A 17,732-nucleotide genomic window follows, 5' to 3' on the forward strand; every position below is an offset into this window, starting at 1 on the left:
ATCAAGTGGGTCTCTCAAATGCGCCCATCATCCATGTAGCGCTTGCATGACAACGAATGCCTCCAGTGCATTCCGAGGGAAAACGAATACCCCCAATTTTTGGTCCATGCCTGTATCAAGATGGTGGTCGAGTCCTGGTTCTCTTTCTCTAATTCTGTGATTCCACCCTAAAAGGGCATATAGTGATCCACAGCATCATCCCCCCCCCCCCACTTTTTTCTTTAAAAGTTGAGATTTTTATACCACTGGAAACCTCCAACTACAGTGCCGTGCAAACCCTTACTGGGAGATTTCCCACAATGCAATGTGACCCAGCAAGTAATGAATTAAAGATGGCGGCTTCTGTACTTCCCCAAATTTTGAAGCAAAATTTTAATTTATTAGTAAATTTGTTAAAAGCTGAGATAATATTTGTGTAAAACATCTTTCATGTGCTACCATAAGTAATTTTGTTGCGATATTCTAAAAATTGAGTGATTTTCGAAGGTGCTCAGTGTAAGGAAGCTTTGTAAAATATCACGATATGATGATATTGGGATATTTGTGAGGTACCTCTTGCAGGGGAAAATAAAAATTGAGTTATTCATACAAGATGAAAGCTGATTATCTTAGCTTTAAAATGACACCATCTTTATTGGTATCGGATGTGCCATTCTCGAAATAAAGGTTTACATAAGAAATGAATTGACATGGGTAATTTAAATTTATTCTTACATTTGTGCAAATTTTATTGATATTCTGAGTATTTCGTATTGATTTTCTTAAAATATCTACTTCAAAGTTAATGTTTATGTAGAAATTGAAAAATCACCATCGGACATGATTTTGAGTATATGTAAACTTCAACGGCCTGTATCTCAAAATGCCCAGTGCCGCGAAGAGGTCCCTTTTGATGTGATGGCTCACATTTTTGCTCCCTCGATGTACGATATGAAAAACCCTGGCAATGCCAACACTTACCTCTGAGCTGCCATGGACCTTCTCGTCCCATTGGAAATCAGGAGTGATAGTGAGCTCTACTCTTAATGTGCTCCTTGTAATTGGCTGGATGTGTGTAGCTAACTCAAGCTTGGGAAACTGATGGACGTATTTGTGGATCGTCTTACCCATCTTGGGCATACGAATAAGTTCACCTACAAAAAAAAAGTCAGAATCATTATCATCATCACCATAATCACCAAGTCATCATCATTTTCATCATCATCTCTAACATCGTCACCATGTCATTATCATTATCAGTATCTCATCATCAACATCATCTTCATACCACAACCACCGTCATCACCCCAACCATCAGCCATAACTCACCTATCTCATTTGGTCCCAAATCATAGAAGCGTTCCCATGGGAAGTTCTTCTTCTCTATCTTGCGGACAACTTCATCAGGGATCTTCTTAAACTGTCTCAGTGGACTCATCGACTGCCACCTGAAAGAACATTACACAAACAAGGCCAAGTTACAGTAGGACTGTTGTCGACAATTTTCATTGCAGACAATCATTTCATTGTCGATAATCATCAACTCTCAAGATCCAATGTCAACAAATTGTTGACAAAGAAATACATCAATCAAGTCAAAATAATTAAGTTCAGAGACCATGTTATGCATTTTTGTATTTACATCAAAATATTACCATATAGGCCTACCCCATATACACAGCATCAGAATATTGGGATTGTAATGGTAAAATAATCTGTACCACTTACAAATGAATATAGAAGACTGGTGCAGTTATTTCATGGTAAATAATGGTGATGTTATGCCTATCTTAAGGGATCTAGAATGAGCGTTTATGGCGTTTCGACAGTATTTTTTGTGGGACATGAGAGCACCTCAGACGTATCGAATTGCATTCTGAACACGAAGCATGTCTTTCTGATATCAAATAATTTTCATTTTTGAAATTCACGATATAATACAAATTTTATGACAAATTATTAAAATTTGATATTTTTCAAATTTTTGATATATAACAGTCCTCGAAATAAATTTAATAAATCTAATGATATATTCTTAAAGTGTATGTAGCTGGGAGGAAAAGCCGACGAACAATTGAACATTTTGACCTTTTATATTGAAGATGTGGGTTTTTTTCCCAAAAAGTCCTATTTTTTGGGGTGTTTTGGGAAAAAAATCCATATCTTCAATACGAAAGTTCAAATTTTCAATTGATCGTCGGCTTTTCCTCCCAGCTACATACACTTTAAGAATATATCATTAGATTTATTAAATTTATTTCGAGGACTGTTATATATCAAAAATTTGAAAAATATCAAATTTTAATAATTTGTCATAAAATTTGTATTATATCGTGAATCGTAAGTATAAATTATCAGATTTATAAAGTTTACTTGAGTACTGTTAAATATCAAAAATATCAATTTTAATGATTTGCCATAAAATGTGTATTACATTGCAATTTCAAAAATCAAAATTATTTGATATCAGAAGGCCATTCTTCGTATTCAGAATGCAATTTGATATGTCTGATGTGCTCTAATGTCCCACAATAAATACTGTCCAAACGCTCATACCCCACCCCTTAAGCTTATCTGTAATATTTTTAATAACTAGCTTTTGTCGACAATTAGTCCATGCTTGTCACTAATCAGAAAATTGCTTTGTCAACAATATTCAGTCACATAATCATTTCAACTACAGATTGTCCATCTTGAATATATTTGTCTGATCCCAGAAAAAGAGACAACCAACCCCCTATTTGTTTTGTGTGACAAGTGGGTACACACGGCGACACAATACATAAATTACAAGCATTTTTCCAACTAAATGGAAAAAAAATGGCAAATTTAAAAAAAAAATTTCCCTGACAATCAGGGTCATCAATACTGCCCTTATGGTGTCCCGCTGGAATGCCACCTGAAAAAAGTCCCAGATTGGCAGGAAAAACAAACTCAACCAAAAACCATCCATACCAAACACATTTTTGTTTGCACCAAGAGCTGACACAATTGTTTATAACAAGGTTTTTAACTATATAAATTGGATGAAAATGGGGAATTCCAATTCCATTCTCAAGTTTCTAGTGATTTTCTTGTTGACACCCCTATAGATAGCTTGTTAGGTATTTTAACACTACAGCCCGTTTTTTAGTATAAGATATATTTCTAGAAGCTGAGGTATCCCCATTTAGCAAAAAATTGCAATTACAGGGGAAATTCCTGATGTACATCCCCAGTTGGATGGGTAAAACAAATTGCACACAGACATTTTACTAATGCAGGGGTGTGATTCTAGCCCTGTGAAATATCCTGAAAGTAGTAGAAAATCCTGAAAAACAATATGAAATGGGGCTAAAATACCCCAAAACAGGCCGAAATCATACAATTCTGTAAATTTTGTCCACAAAAAATTGTGAAATCAGGAAAAATTCTTAAGAATAAAACTCCTGTAATAAGACACAAACATTTGTGCACACATTGGGCTATTCCATTTAAAATAAATATATACCTCCTATGGAAGAGTGTGGATTTCAAATGGGGTTACCTGCATTGAAACCTACAATCCCTGTGTGGGAGATTAAGGTCATGTCTTCCATAGGGTGTGTATAAATTTCAACTGGAATAGCCCATTTTGGAGCAGACAACACTGAATGGGCAACTCCAATTGAAACCTACACTCCCTATGTGGGAGATTAAGGTGATGTCTTACATAGGGGGTGTATAGGTTTCAACTGGAATAGCCCATTTTGGAGCAGACGACACTGAATGGGTGACTTCATTTGAAACCTACACTCCCTGTGTGGGAGAGTAAGGTCCTGTCTTCCATAGGGGGTGTATGTATTTCAGCTAGAATAGCTTGTACTTACATTCTTTTGTCAATCATCTTAGCCAATGCTAACGTCTTGTCAACAAGTTGAGCCCATCCTCTGGACAGTACTATTTCAAATATTGCACGCACTAATCGACCAGCAGACTGAAAACAATCAAATGGACAGCAATTTACTTAAAATAAGTTTCGAAAAATAGGCTCTTAATTAATTTTTAAGTAAAAAACATATCGGTAAAAATTATTATTCAAAACAAAAAAAACAGAAACATTTTTGCCTTACCTGTGTAATATACACCATATCAGATACTAGAGCAAAGCCTTCCAGTTTGAGCTGTGAGATGAATGCCTGTAGCAGCACATTAGCCTGAAAACACACAACAAGTTATCAAATTATGTCATCTCACTGTAAAAGTGGACATTTTTGCATGATTAGTTTTTCACCATTTTGCAGCACTACCAATCATATTCCCTTTCCCACCAATGCAAATTGGTAGTGCTGTCATTGAAATGTTTTTTTCTTGTCGATATGTCGGAAAAATTAATCGACATGTTGACAAAATGTTGACCTAAAAGTACACCTGTGGCTTGAACGAGAATGTCAATGAAGTTGAATAAACAATCGCATATACCACAGTAAATGCATATTCTAATAAGCTTAGTGAAAATGGCAACCAATATGATGAACAACAGTCACAACTTTCGAAAAATCACTTGTTTTTCAAGTGTTTCTTAAACATGATTTTACCACTATTTCGTAAGTACCATGTGTCATAAAAATGTTGATAAATGTTGTAATACAAATTTTATGTCGACATCGGCAATTTTTTCTGATGTCGACAACATAATTGCATGTCGATGACAGCACTACAAATTGGATACTTCTTTTCAAGTCAGCACATGAGACATAAAGATGGCTGTTTGGGAAAAAAATCAAATAATTTGGTCAGAGATTGATGAGATCTTTGGCTGGTTCCCCTCTGGTTCTTACCTTTGCACTTGGCTCCTCTATGCTTTCCTTGATAGGAATAGGCACCCTTTCTAACAGCTTGTTTAACTCCAGTTTCTCTTCCTGAAAGGGAAACAGTACACAAAAAATAATAAAACTATTGATTTGTGAATAATCTCATTATGGCAGAATAAAAGTGAAATTTTGTACAAACTTTGGCACCAATACCTTTGTGTAAGTACAACACATTTGACACACTAATAATCAAATTACAATATTATGATGCAAAACTACATTTTGCAACTTTTGGTAATGGGATCGGATAGCGTCGTTTGCACAGTATTTTTTGTAGGACATGAGAGCACATCAGACACATCAAATTGCATTCTCTGATATCAAATAATTTTGATTTTTTGAAAGTCTAGTTCACAATTATACATTACAGGGCTACAAGAACCTACCTCTCTGACGACAAGATTCCTGAATTCTGATGAGAGTGAGAAGACACGGAATAGGTCAATTTCACTGAGTGTAGGCTTCAGTAGGCTGTTGTAGGTTGACATGGAGTCATTGGTGCAATAGTAATGACTGGCTATACGACCAAGCTCTGTCACCTGTACACACACAAATATTATCAAATTGAAAAATTATTAAGAGACAAAGGTTACAAGTCAGTTGGTGATGATAACACAATTTTAACTGGTTAGATTGAAATTTGTCACACGGGAGGATGGGTCAGTGTAGTAGCCTTCTCACTCGCATCTCACCACTACGGCTTGGGTTCAATTTCCCACATTGCCACATGAGAGCTTGTTTGCCGATCCATTCTCGTCCTTACAGGTTTTCTCTGGGTGCACCAATTTTCCTCCTGTGTCTAAAATCGAACCTCTTCCCATATCCCTGTCCAATCATATTCGGTTGATAACCCTTTAGTTTAATAGCATATAAGCACTACTGGGCATTGCCTGGTTTTGCCCGAATGTTATAAATAAATAAAAACCAATTTAGACTACAATATTACATGGCTTTTGCTACGAAAAAGGGGATAAATCCAGGCCCAATTCCAATTACTGATAATTACCCCCTTTGGTCAATTACACTTCCAGTTGGACAAGCCCACCCCAATGATAAACCACAGCAAACAATCCAAAAGATAGGAAATTGTTATGTAATAATGTTATTATGAAACCTGTTGGCACACTTTTTTGATAGCTCTATAATGGGAAATCAGCAGGAGCTAATTGGAGGGATTAGTGGTTTTGATTTTTATACCTTTTTCATAGAGCAACCAGAGTATACATTTTCTTTCCAAGTATGAAACACTCAAAGATTTTTTTAAATGAATTCCAGAAGTACAACAACTAAACACAGCACAACTCAATTCTGACGCTTTGATCAACACAGTCATGTGCAGCATCTTGCTAGCTCCAATTTGATATCACATTTGCTACCAAAACCTGAAAATAATTCGAATGGGGCCTAAGTTGATAATATTTTTTTATCTCAAAAAATTAGTATAGATACCTACCTGAAAGTTGCCCATCTTTCTGTCGTATTTCACCAGATTATTCTTATCCAATGCAACACCTGCTGTGTGTATCAAATCAATCCGCCTCTGTTCCAGGTATGGGTCTGTATCTTTGGCATCCACCGATACTCCATATAGTGTCGGGTTACGCATCATACGGATGTACAGATACGTATAGCCCAGCCACGTCACTGCATCCTTGATGTTCTGTATATTGCCCAACACTATTTCAGCATTCAGGTTGTCTGTCATCTTGGTTATGAACTGGCTTTCAACTGGAAGCTGTGAGAAACAAATTAATATCAACTATTATCCATTCACTTGGAGCAGCCTGTATTTTTGTAACAGTGTTATTATCAAATGAGAGGCTCATTGATTCCTAAGCCTAAAAGTAATAGCCAGGAAACATAATACCTCTGGTGGAGGCATAATAAGTAAGTTGTAATATACTTGTCATATAAAAGTCAATATTCTACATCTGATATCAATGTGTGAGATGAAAAGCAAACACACTGTTGCTTTTAAGCAACATAGTGTATTTCCTCGAATAGTTGCTCTTCAAATAAACGTCCCAGGCAGTTTTTGTGATGAAAATAACCCTCAACCTAATGCCCCCTAACAAAGGGCCCAATTTTACATGTTTTTGACTGCAATACTACTTAATTGCTTTTAAGCAACATAGTGTATTTCCTCGAATAGTTGCTCTTCAAATAAACGTCCCAGGCAGTTTTTGTGATGAAAATAACCTCAAACTAATGCCCCCAACAAAGGGCCCAATTGTACATGTTTTTGACTGCAATACTACGAATTTCACAGTGCGTAAAATCTCAACACTTTCAATGACCGTGACTGAGTAGCCATTAGAGTCTGATTGTAAACCCAGAAGTGAACCGGAAGTCATTGATCCTAAGTTTATAGTTCGCCATTTAAGCGTGAGTTTTAAGCTTACCTAATGATTTTAACAGGTATTATCATTCTTAAAATAGCCTCTAATAAATTCCCCCTTTTGGATTCAACCCCCTCCAAGACGGGGCATTTAGTTGAGGAAATATGGTAAAAAATATCTAAATGTACATTACACAACCATGTCATGATGTGTTGGTCTGGTCTTGCTCTTACACATTACTGAGTACCAATTGACATTTTCATAATTCCCAAAATTTGTTGTGATTATACCCAAGATGTTGCCATATGATGTCACGCCCATGCGCACATCGTTAAGCAAACATTGTTACAGGGCATTGCAAGTCGATGTGACATCAAATGACAACACCTTGCATCTAACCACAAGGAATTATGGGATTTACCGAAATGGTTAATGCACTAACCATCAGCAGGGATGTACTTTAACACCCACCTGAACGCCAGGGGCGGGTGACTTTCCTGTCGGGCAGGTGAATTTTCAAAAGAAATTGATGATGATAAACTGGTAATATCGCAATCCTGAGCTTAGCTACCCCAGCTAGCTCTGGGAATGTTTTGGAGTAAGTTTTATTTTTCATTTTAAGTGCTTTTTAATAGTACTCCGACTCTGGCAAATGTCGGGCTGGCAACATTTTGTTGGTAACTTTTATGAGTTATAACTGACTAGTGGCCAAAAAAGTTTAAGAGTACACCCTGTACATCAGCACTATCACCACAAAGGCATTCCCATAGATGTCTTCCTCCTACACATTACTGGATTACAAAACCTCTCACAACACTATACACATCAGAGAAGCCACTTAGTGTTGTCAAAATTTCCTAAAATCTGTAAAGTTTCTTTAATATTTCCTGAACTCAGGAAATTGGCTCTCTGACACATACATCATGGTTAATACTAGCTAGATTGTGGGATATATCACCCAGCAGCCAGCACCTGTTTACGCAGCTTCACATACCTGTTGGTTCTGAAGCGACAAGTAATACTGCAGCTCTCCATGTCCTGTGATGAGTATACCCTCTCCTTTGGTATCATATTGCGGCCTACCAGCACGTCCCAACATCTGAAGGACATCAAGGGGACCCAGCTCTACCCAACGTCCTTTCTCTGGGCTGTACACCTGTTAAGACACAAAGCATACTATGTTCTAGATTGTGTTGCTCTCATATTTTGAGGTTTGTATTAAGTTGTATATTTATGAGTATTTTGAATATGTAGTTTTTGGTCACACCATCTAAACGAAATCTCAGGGGTAAAATTTTACTGGGGTAATGAGAAAAACATGAGCTTTCTTCAGATATCAAAATCTCAAGTTTTGAAAAACAAAATGGGGGGATGAGGCTGTTGATCGGGTCACACCCCTTTAAAGGGAGGTCAAGGAACTATACAAAATTGGATATGAGGCTTTGGAGGGGATAATAGTGTAGCCAACCCATACTCACCTGTGTTCCTTTAATGATGACAGTGTGAGCAGGTAGATTGACACCCCAGGCTAGAGTTGCCGTGGAAACCATCACCTGGATGTGTCTATCGGCAAACAAATCTTCAGAAAGTGTTCTGTCCAGGCGACTCATTCCAGCATGGTGTATGGCAAAGCCATAGGGGAGCAGGTCCTTTAACTCAAGATTCTGAAATAAAATAATACATATAATTATAGTTCAATGAGATTTGTAAAGCACCTTTTACAACAGTATGCAAAGCATCAAGAAAGAGAACTTCGGGAGGACAGCAAAAATGATTCACTGAGCTCAGCCAAGCTTTGCTGCCCTCAGTAACACATTCTAGCAAAGGGGTACCCTGCTTTTAGCAAAGCCGGGTACAATCTATTTTACAACCATGTTTGAATTGACAACCCCTTGACACCTAATTAAACCACTTACACACTTAATATTGACTTTCTATTGACCACAGACATCAACCAGCTTGTTTAATGACCACTTGAGCATTTGATGAGTGGGTCGTTATTGACTTACGGAAACCCAAAGGAAATTGATTATGGTAGTGTCATCAAGCTGTGTTTATAAACTGAGCTCAAACAGAAACTTATAATTTTTCAAAGCTTGTGAATCACAAGGTCATATCTTAAAATCCTGTCAATCAAAATGAACCAAAATTACACCCAGGATTATTTCAATACTCTACTCAAAACACATGTCAGTAACCAAGTAAAAGCACTGACACTGAACAGCTTCCTGGACCACTTTCACATCCCAATATTTGGCACCCAGCACAGGAAATCTGGGAGAATGCATACAACATCCTGGCACAGATGATAAAATGGTGCTGTTTTTTTTCACACACTTTCTTCAAGAAACAGGTCTTGTTCCACACTATTCCACTTACTCTTTGGGAATCATCACATGTGCAAGAATTTTGTACTCATTCTCACAGAATTCTTCTGCTGGGTGCCAATTATTGGGCTGTGAATGTGGTCCAGGAAGCTGTTCCATGTCAGTGCATTTTGCTGTTCAGTCAGTTGGATAACTGCTTGGTTACTGACATGTGTTTAGAGTAGAGTATTGAAGTAAGCATGTTTGTAATTTTGGTTGATTTTGATGGACAGGATTTTAAGATATGACCTTCTGAAGTTTCTTTTTGAGCTCAGTTTATTACGCTGCTGCTTTGCTGAAGGCTCCGATACATATCAGCAAACTGGTATACTGTTTACTTGTTCGTATCAAAGCGAAGGTAGGCAAGCTTGGCTGAGCTCAGCAAACCATTTTGGCTGTACTCCCTTACCTCTGCCTGGTCTGCTTCTGTCCTCAGCACTTCTGTTGACGCTGATCCTTCCCTGAGGAATTGACCCAACGTATCATGTTCCAAACACATGTCTCTTATGGCTCGTGCTGTCTTGCCGGTCTCCTTACGTGAGTGGACAAACACCATGACCTAGTAACAAAACAATCAAACACTATTTACAGGAAGGTGACCCGGTATGTGGAATTCTTTAAAACTTACGTATATAGGGGACCCTAACATAAAATGTTGTCTCTTTCAAGCATTCATGAAAAAAAAGAACACCTTAAAGGGAGTTGACCTGATATATTTGGAAAATCAAATTCTTTAAAACTTACGTATAACATAAAATGTCACCCCTTTCAAACACTCATACAAAAAGAACATGTAAATGTTTTTGTAAATGTGACTAATTCCTAATGGAATTACCGACATTTATACAGCGTAATATTGGTAGTCTACAGTGTTTTTATTTATGATAATCATAAAGATCATGTAATATATTGATTTCAAGTGAAAGGCCCTATTTTTCTCATAAACATATTGAAATTAGAAGTTCCAACTCAGTGTATTTCCAAAGATATAATCAAATAACTGCCTAATTAGTCTCAAATGTGGTATAATATATTTGAGACTAATTCGGCAGTTTTTTGATGATTTCTTCGGAAATATACCGATTTGGAACGCCAAATTTCAATATGTTTATGAGAAAAATATGAGCTTTCATCTGATACCAAAATCAGCATTTTGATGAGGTAAAGTGGGGGATGAGATTGTCAATCAGGTTACCCACCTTTAATGTTGCTTGTAAATGTGACTGCTAATTCTTCATGGAATTACTGACATATGTACAATATATAATTTTTGAAATAGGCTGCTTGGATGAAATTGTGTCCTCTAGATTTGGACTTAATTTTAGTTCCCTGATCTTCCACTGTTCACATCTTGATATTTTGTACATATTAATATATGTGACCATCCACCACAAGCCCGGTGTAAAGTCGCCAGTGCTTATTCAGAGATATGGACAAATAAGCATTATAAAAATCAATATGTAACAAAAGAATTCAAGAGCACACTTGATTTTTGAGCACCTATTTCCTAAGCAGTTATGACAAGTGATAAATCATTTTAAAGCTTGTTTTCTAGAAATTTCAACTGTTCAATAATCTAAGATACTCAAAATTATGACTTTACACGGGTTCATTGTGGATGGTCACAAATGTTTATTAGCATATCAGCTGTTTTGCACTCTCATCTAAAAACATCTTTAAACAATCTGGCCAAGTTTTGTTTTAAATACCTCACTTAAAAGAAAAAGTGTGTCCACATCACCCACCTGATTTTTGCCAGCATGTTCCATGACTTTCTCATAAACAATTTCATTCATCAACTGGAATCTCTTGAGTGCCTTCTTTTCAGTAATACCAATGTATTGCTGCTCCAGAGGTACAGGGCGGAAGCTAACAAACAAACAAACAAACAAAGAAGAAAAAATATGATTTAGATTATGCAGGTATTACATATACACCTAAGCATGTATCTGTTAAAAAAATGCACTGTTGCTCCAAGGTATACGATGAAAACTAATGACAGAAGCGCTTTTGAGACAAAGCATTTTAGCCTAAATCCACTGTGCTGGTTATTTTGTCCTCAGTTTTGTCTTCTTTCACCTGAACTTTCGAAAACAATGATTGAAACCTAAACTGTATTGTTTCAACTTGAAACAGGAAAATTCTTATTTGAAAGTTTGTTTACACAGTGACTGCCTTTTGAGGAGAGCGAGAGCAATCGCTCTCTACTGCTCTCCTTAGATCTGATATAGGAGTGATTTTTAGCTCTCCTTAGTTGACCGTTCTCTCCTTACATTCTATGACAAATGCTCTAAATAGCTCTCCTTGAAGGCTCCAGAAGAGCTATTAATGCTCTCCTGCAAATTCCAAAAGACACTCCCTGTGTGAAATTTACTTCATATTTATCATTACTTGGCTCTATGGGTCATATATTTGCAGTTTCATTTACTTTTTTCTTCAGCGATCGTTGATTTTGCTTGTGAAAGTAGTGTTTTTTAATATCAAAATATTGGATTTCCCTTGAATGGGCATATTTTTATGCTTAAAGCGGAAACCAACACGGAATTTACAAAATGGAGAATGTCGGTCTCTAATGTAAACACACAAACAAATAGCATGTTTGTTGAGGTTGATATAAATCTTACATACCTGTTATCAAAGAAGAATAATCCCTTGTCTGGTTTGACCCTGAGGAACGTAGCCACATCTTGGTAGTTTGGTAAGGTTGCACTGAGGCCAACCAGACGAACGTCTTCTTGTGATGTCTCTATGTTTCTTATTGCTCTGTGGACAACACAAATTCATTGTATTACGGTTAGGCCTAAAAAATAATGTTTGATAGGTAGGTAGGGTTTTTGACACCTGCTTTCTGAATATATAGATTTAGTCTTTGTTTGCTTTGGCTAACAATTAACAATGAGAGGACATTCCTGAATCTCATTGACTTCGGGATGATTTGAAGTGACTGCCATTTGATATTTAATACCAGCAATGTGGAAAAAGAGAAATAATGTAGCACCAAAATAATGTACCCTTTTACTGAAGGAGCAAAGTTTAACAAGCCATAACTCCGCTTCTGGATATCGTTTGAAGTCAAATGATATATCATTGTAAAGCTTATGATATATATTTTCTAAAGAAAACAAATTTGACCAGGGGCCAACTTTACGAGCGTTTCGTCGTGGATGGTCACATATGTGTATTTTTTAGGTTTTTAATTTTTTAATCCTTGTGATCAGACGAGTAATTTGGTACATCTGTCAACAAGACCTTGCGTGACCTCTAGTGGTCACCAGGGGTTAAATCCAAAATAGCTCCACATCTTAATATCAACACTGGGCCTCACTTGGGCTGTACTAGTTTCTCTCTCATACCTTGCAATAACTGATTCCAACACTGGTCCTCTGTCATCATGAAGCAAATGGATCTCATCCTGAAATAAAAACAAAACAAAACAATATTTCAATGATTACATTCCTAGTCAGTGGGAGTGGTCTAGTTCATAAAAACATAATCTGATTGGACAATCGCATGATTTCGGGTGTCGTCTCTCAGGCCGTAGATGACCCTACATCATCATGAGTATTGATAACGTGTAAGATACGCTTGTAGGTGCACATATGAAGTGTGTTGTATGCATAGACCTAGTGTGTAATACCCGTGTGCACTTACAGTATCATAGTGGATACCGGGTACTTAAAATAATGGACCTACCTGTCATCTATCACATGGTAGAGGATAGTAAAAAATTTATATCGTTCGTTCTCTAATTCACTTATATGCTAAGATTGATATATCGATTATGTAGCACCTACATCGCGCTCACAACGGCTCTCAGATATACCTCATAAATCATCAATTATACCATTGTTTTATCTGTTAAACCAAGCGTATCTTCTGCAGAAACCATCATTACCACCTCTAAGGTCAGACAATGTCTAAAAAATCCAGTGGATAACCTCTGAAGAGAACTAGGAGTTCTGCTACTAGTGACCTGCCGAATTCAACACCAATTTCGGCTGGCACAATAGAAGAAAGCGATATAGAGAAAAGCGAACTTAAAAAAACGATACATGGCCTACTTGACAAGAAAGAGACCGTAAAACCTCTCCTTTCCACCTTGGTTAACGGTATCTTAACAAATGAAGATCTACTCAATGAACTGGTAGAAGGTATATATACAAATCAGTCTACCAAAAAATCAAGGAAGAATCGCTTGCATCAATAAAGCAAGAGGTCTACAATGGGGTATCGATGGATATTGAAACCAATACCCAAAGAATCAACAAACTAAAAGAAGAGATTGAATCTCTGGCAGGAGAAAAAGACAAACTAGAAAGACAGATGGATGACCTCGGACAGTACAGTAGAAGGAATTGTTTACTTCTCCATGGAGTACCAGAACACGATGAATTTCTGTACTTACAAGGCTTGTTTGTTTTTTCTTAATGTATTAAATTTGTTTTGTTTATGTAGTATCATTGTATAATTGAAACATTATGTATAGGGTGCCACTACATCACACTATGAGTTTAGTGGCATCCTCATCCACTGCTTCTCATACTTTTGTCATATTTAAAATGTTCCTCACTATTTTGTAAAAAGAAATTATTTTCTCTGTATTATGTTTATAATTGAATGGATGAAATAAAACTGAAACTGAAACTAAGCTGTTTTAACTTCAAGAGCTGGATAGCAAGTCCATTAATTTCACACATTCAACATTGACTCAAAAAGCTTAATTTAGTTTATTTGTTTCAGTGTTTTTTCATGATATCATCCTATATATTTACTTACACACCCTGTATACCAACTTGATTATTGCACAGTTGGATTAATTGGAACATAAGCTTTCCAAAAATGTATACCTTCGCTGTAATGGGGTCTTTTGGGGACATTTCAATAACCAAAAATAGATGCGCAAGTATCAAAATTTAGTGATGAAACAAAACTTATGACCACCTCAAGACACACATGGCCACTTAAGAACAGACTAGAAATGTACCTCAGCAACTCATCTAGGCCAAGGCTATTTTTTTGTGTTTAATGCTGTGCCCATGCATCTCGCGGTCAAAAATAATTTCAGTATGATAATTGAATCAGAATCGTGGCTCCTTTAGTTGTAAATAGATCTTCCACATGCAGATTTCATTATGCAAGGATAATCTGTGTGCTATAAAAAAAAAATCTTCCCAATGATTCAATAACTTACTATGATTATAAGCCTGACCAGTTGCGTGTAGGTTTTCTCTCCTCCCTTTCGTGTGATGATATCCCATTTCTCCGGTGTACATACAATGATCTGTGTTGCATTAATCTGGTCCTTGGTGAGCTGATGGTCACCAGTCAGTTCTGACACTGTGATACCATACGAGTCCAGTCTCTGTTGAAGAGATTAATATACAGGGGTGTCTTAAAGTGTCTTACACAAGTCTTGGCACAAAACTAGATACCACATTCTATTACCCTCACACTGTCTATGTATAGCATTACGTTTGGTTAGGCGTACAATATTTCCGGAATACCTGCTGTCACTTAACGCATACACGCTCCACCTTGAAGTAAACAACTTGTAATATTTGGGCAAAAGTGATATTTCTCTTTAAATTGCCCTATTTTGTGGTAATAGCATAGAAATAAAGGGTGTAGCAACTTGCATTATCCTTTACATCCATGTTCCCGGCAGTAAAACTATTTAATTCTGTAAGCTTACATGAAAACCTCAATAGCACCAATGAGGTGGTCCCTAGCCACAGAACCAATTACAAGAGGCCAGAGTCCAATTCCTGGGATAACCTAACCATAATTTTTCTTACCTTTCTGAAGTTTCCAACCATTTCTTGTACCAGTGATCTCATCGGAGCAATGTAAATAATTTTGAAAGCATCTGTATTGATGGTTCCATCCAAGTTGATGTTCTTGCCTATCTCATGTATGATGGTCAGGAGAGCTACGTTGGTTTTACCGGCACCCTAAAAAACCAAGCACATTTATTCAGATTGTGGGTCATTGAGTACTATATAACAGAAAATGTTATAATTTTGTCCCCTGCAGTCTTCACAATTAATTTCAGAAAAACAAATGTAACAGCCCATGAAAATATTTCCATCCTTTATGTGAAAGTGTGTAATAATAATAATAATAAAACGCCATTTCTCCACGCTTTCTGGATGGTTGCATCGCTCAAAGTGCGCCACAGGCAATATGCTGCCAAGCCCCTAAGGGCAGCGCAAGTTGACCTCAATGCTGATTGTGACAGACAACAAGCTGAGGCTGATTCCTTGCTCTTTACGAAAAGGCCTGCAACTTTCACATGTCCAGATATTGCTCGTCTGGTATACTGGACCACCATTTTATGTGACTCTCTGAACCGCAGCACACCATGATGCACCCACTGTGATGTCTGCACGTTTAGGGAAAAGGTCACAAGGTAAATCAATACTTACTGTTGGTGCACAAAGCAAGATGTTCTCGTCAGATTCCAGTGCTGTCTTGTGTAGCCTGCTCTGGATTCTGTTCAAGGTCTTGAAACCAGCGAAAGCAGGTTGGGCATACTTGGGTAAGCGTTCGATGGGAACCAATGACTGGGAAACAAAGAGAGAAATGGATATTATGACCTGTAAGCAATGGCAGCTTTTGGTTTAATGGCAGATTTAGGTTTAGCACTGAGCATGTGCACTATTGCTATTTAAATATCCATTTTGAACGCAACAACTTGTATTATTGCTGTCATTCCCGTCTCATGATGCTACGCTATACTCATCAAATATGTCTGGGTTTTGCATTAGGTACATATAGACTTCTTCACAAACCTTGTTTATGATCCCCCTTCCAACTAGGCTTACTTGACTCATATAGTTTTGGTTTGAGTACTATCCACAATGCCAGGAAAATACAACCATAATTTTTTGGGATTAGGCGATGAAAAAAAAACTCTCTTTGCAGGGCTCAGATTTTGTGATCTGGGAGAATCTATTTGTTACTTATTGCTCAAAATCATGTAAAATCAGCTATTTTGGGGCCAAAAATTATTGATTTTGACTGAATTTGAAAGATTTTCAATATATTTGCGCAAAAAAATTATCAAATTTTCGCCAAAATTTTCCAAGCTTTCAGTGATATTTTAGGGTCATTTTAGCCTGAGACGAATATACCTATAGGGATCGGAAGCAAGCACTTTTGTTTGAGCCATGTCTGTTATGGCAAAAATTGACCCTTTTTGTGTCTCAATTCAGAAAAATGTGGTATACTTTAGAGATTTTTAAATTGATACAAAACCTGGAGACACATTTAAACAAGGTCGTGTATGCATTTTAAAATCTCAAAAGTTCACCATATTTTTCTGAATTGAGACACAAAATGAGCATTTTTTGGGCAATTTTAGCTGATTTTAACAAATTTTTCACTTTTTTGTATGAAAATGAAAAATTGCCCCTTTTTGTGTCTCAATTCAGAAAAATGTGGTATACTTTCGAGATTTTTAAATTGATGCAAAACCTGGAGACACATTTAAACAAAGTCATGTATGCATTTTAAAATCTCAAAAGTTCACCATATTTTTCTGAATTGAGACACAAAATGAGCATTTTTGGGCAATTTTAGCTGATTGTAACAAAATTTCCACTTTTTTGCATGAAAATTGTCAATTTTTCACAATTTTTTATTTTTTGGCCATGTTAAATGATTTAGTGATGTAGTTTAGTCAACCTACAATGATCCATAGTTGATAGTTATTTACAGGCCAATAAAGTTGATTGATGATTCCAAATAGATGCCATAACAGAGATGGAACACACATAGCAGCATCTAAAGTACACACAAATAGGCTCGCTTCCTATCCCTGTAGGTATATTCGTCTCAGATTTTAGCCTCCAGAATTGTGTTTTTTTTAAATAAGGCAACCGACCCTATTTGAAAGTGCATCTGCCAATAAAACAGGGTTTTTTCATTCCATCACTATAAAAAATCTTGTAGCAAAATGAAACACACTCCAATCCTAATTCTATTTTTCTGGAATAAGGAGTAGACATACTCACCTCATTTTCATCAAATGGTTTTGGTTTGAGCGCCGGCACATGTACTTCTTCATAACCCTTGCGCTGTTTACGGAATGATCCATCCGGGAGTTGACATCTCTTGTTAGCCATTAAATGACCTCCTTGAGCAAATACAAGGTCCTCTATGTCCAACATGTTCTGTGGTACCATGGTCTGCAAGGTAAACAGTGACCCATGTTA

At 36.8% G+C, this 17,732-nt stretch overlaps 1 protein-coding gene across 1 annotated transcript in view; it reads right to left on the reverse strand.

Moving 5' to 3' along the window:
* LOC140145904 (U5 small nuclear ribonucleoprotein 200 kDa helicase-like) overlaps nucleotides 1–17,732 on the reverse strand; it is a gene marked incomplete at its 3' end in the record, with an annotated part of 47,825 nt that overhangs the window by 20,146 nt on the left and 9,947 nt on the right. The window contains 17 exon segments of the mRNA XM_072167622.1: nucleotides 961–1,133; nucleotides 1,309–1,427; nucleotides 3,828–3,934; nucleotides 4,071–4,154; nucleotides 4,779–4,859; nucleotides 5,198–5,350; nucleotides 6,265–6,546; nucleotides 8,145–8,306; nucleotides 8,629–8,814; nucleotides 9,926–10,075; nucleotides 11,262–11,385; nucleotides 12,145–12,279; nucleotides 12,870–12,928; nucleotides 14,708–14,878; nucleotides 15,312–15,467; nucleotides 15,942–16,079; nucleotides 17,532–17,705. Of these exon segments, the coding sequence (XP_072023723.1) occupies nucleotides 961–1,133; nucleotides 1,309–1,427; nucleotides 3,828–3,934; nucleotides 4,071–4,154; nucleotides 4,779–4,859; nucleotides 5,198–5,350; nucleotides 6,265–6,546; nucleotides 8,145–8,306; nucleotides 8,629–8,814; nucleotides 9,926–10,075; nucleotides 11,262–11,385; nucleotides 12,145–12,279; nucleotides 12,870–12,928; nucleotides 14,708–14,878; nucleotides 15,312–15,467; nucleotides 15,942–16,079; nucleotides 17,532–17,705 (2,454 nt within the window).

Source organism: Amphiura filiformis, chromosome 2 (assembly GCF_039555335.1).
Source record: "Amphiura filiformis chromosome 2, Afil_fr2py, whole genome shotgun sequence".
Classification (NCBI taxonomy): Eukaryota; Metazoa; Echinodermata; class Ophiuroidea; order Amphilepidida; family Amphiuridae; genus Amphiura; species Amphiura filiformis.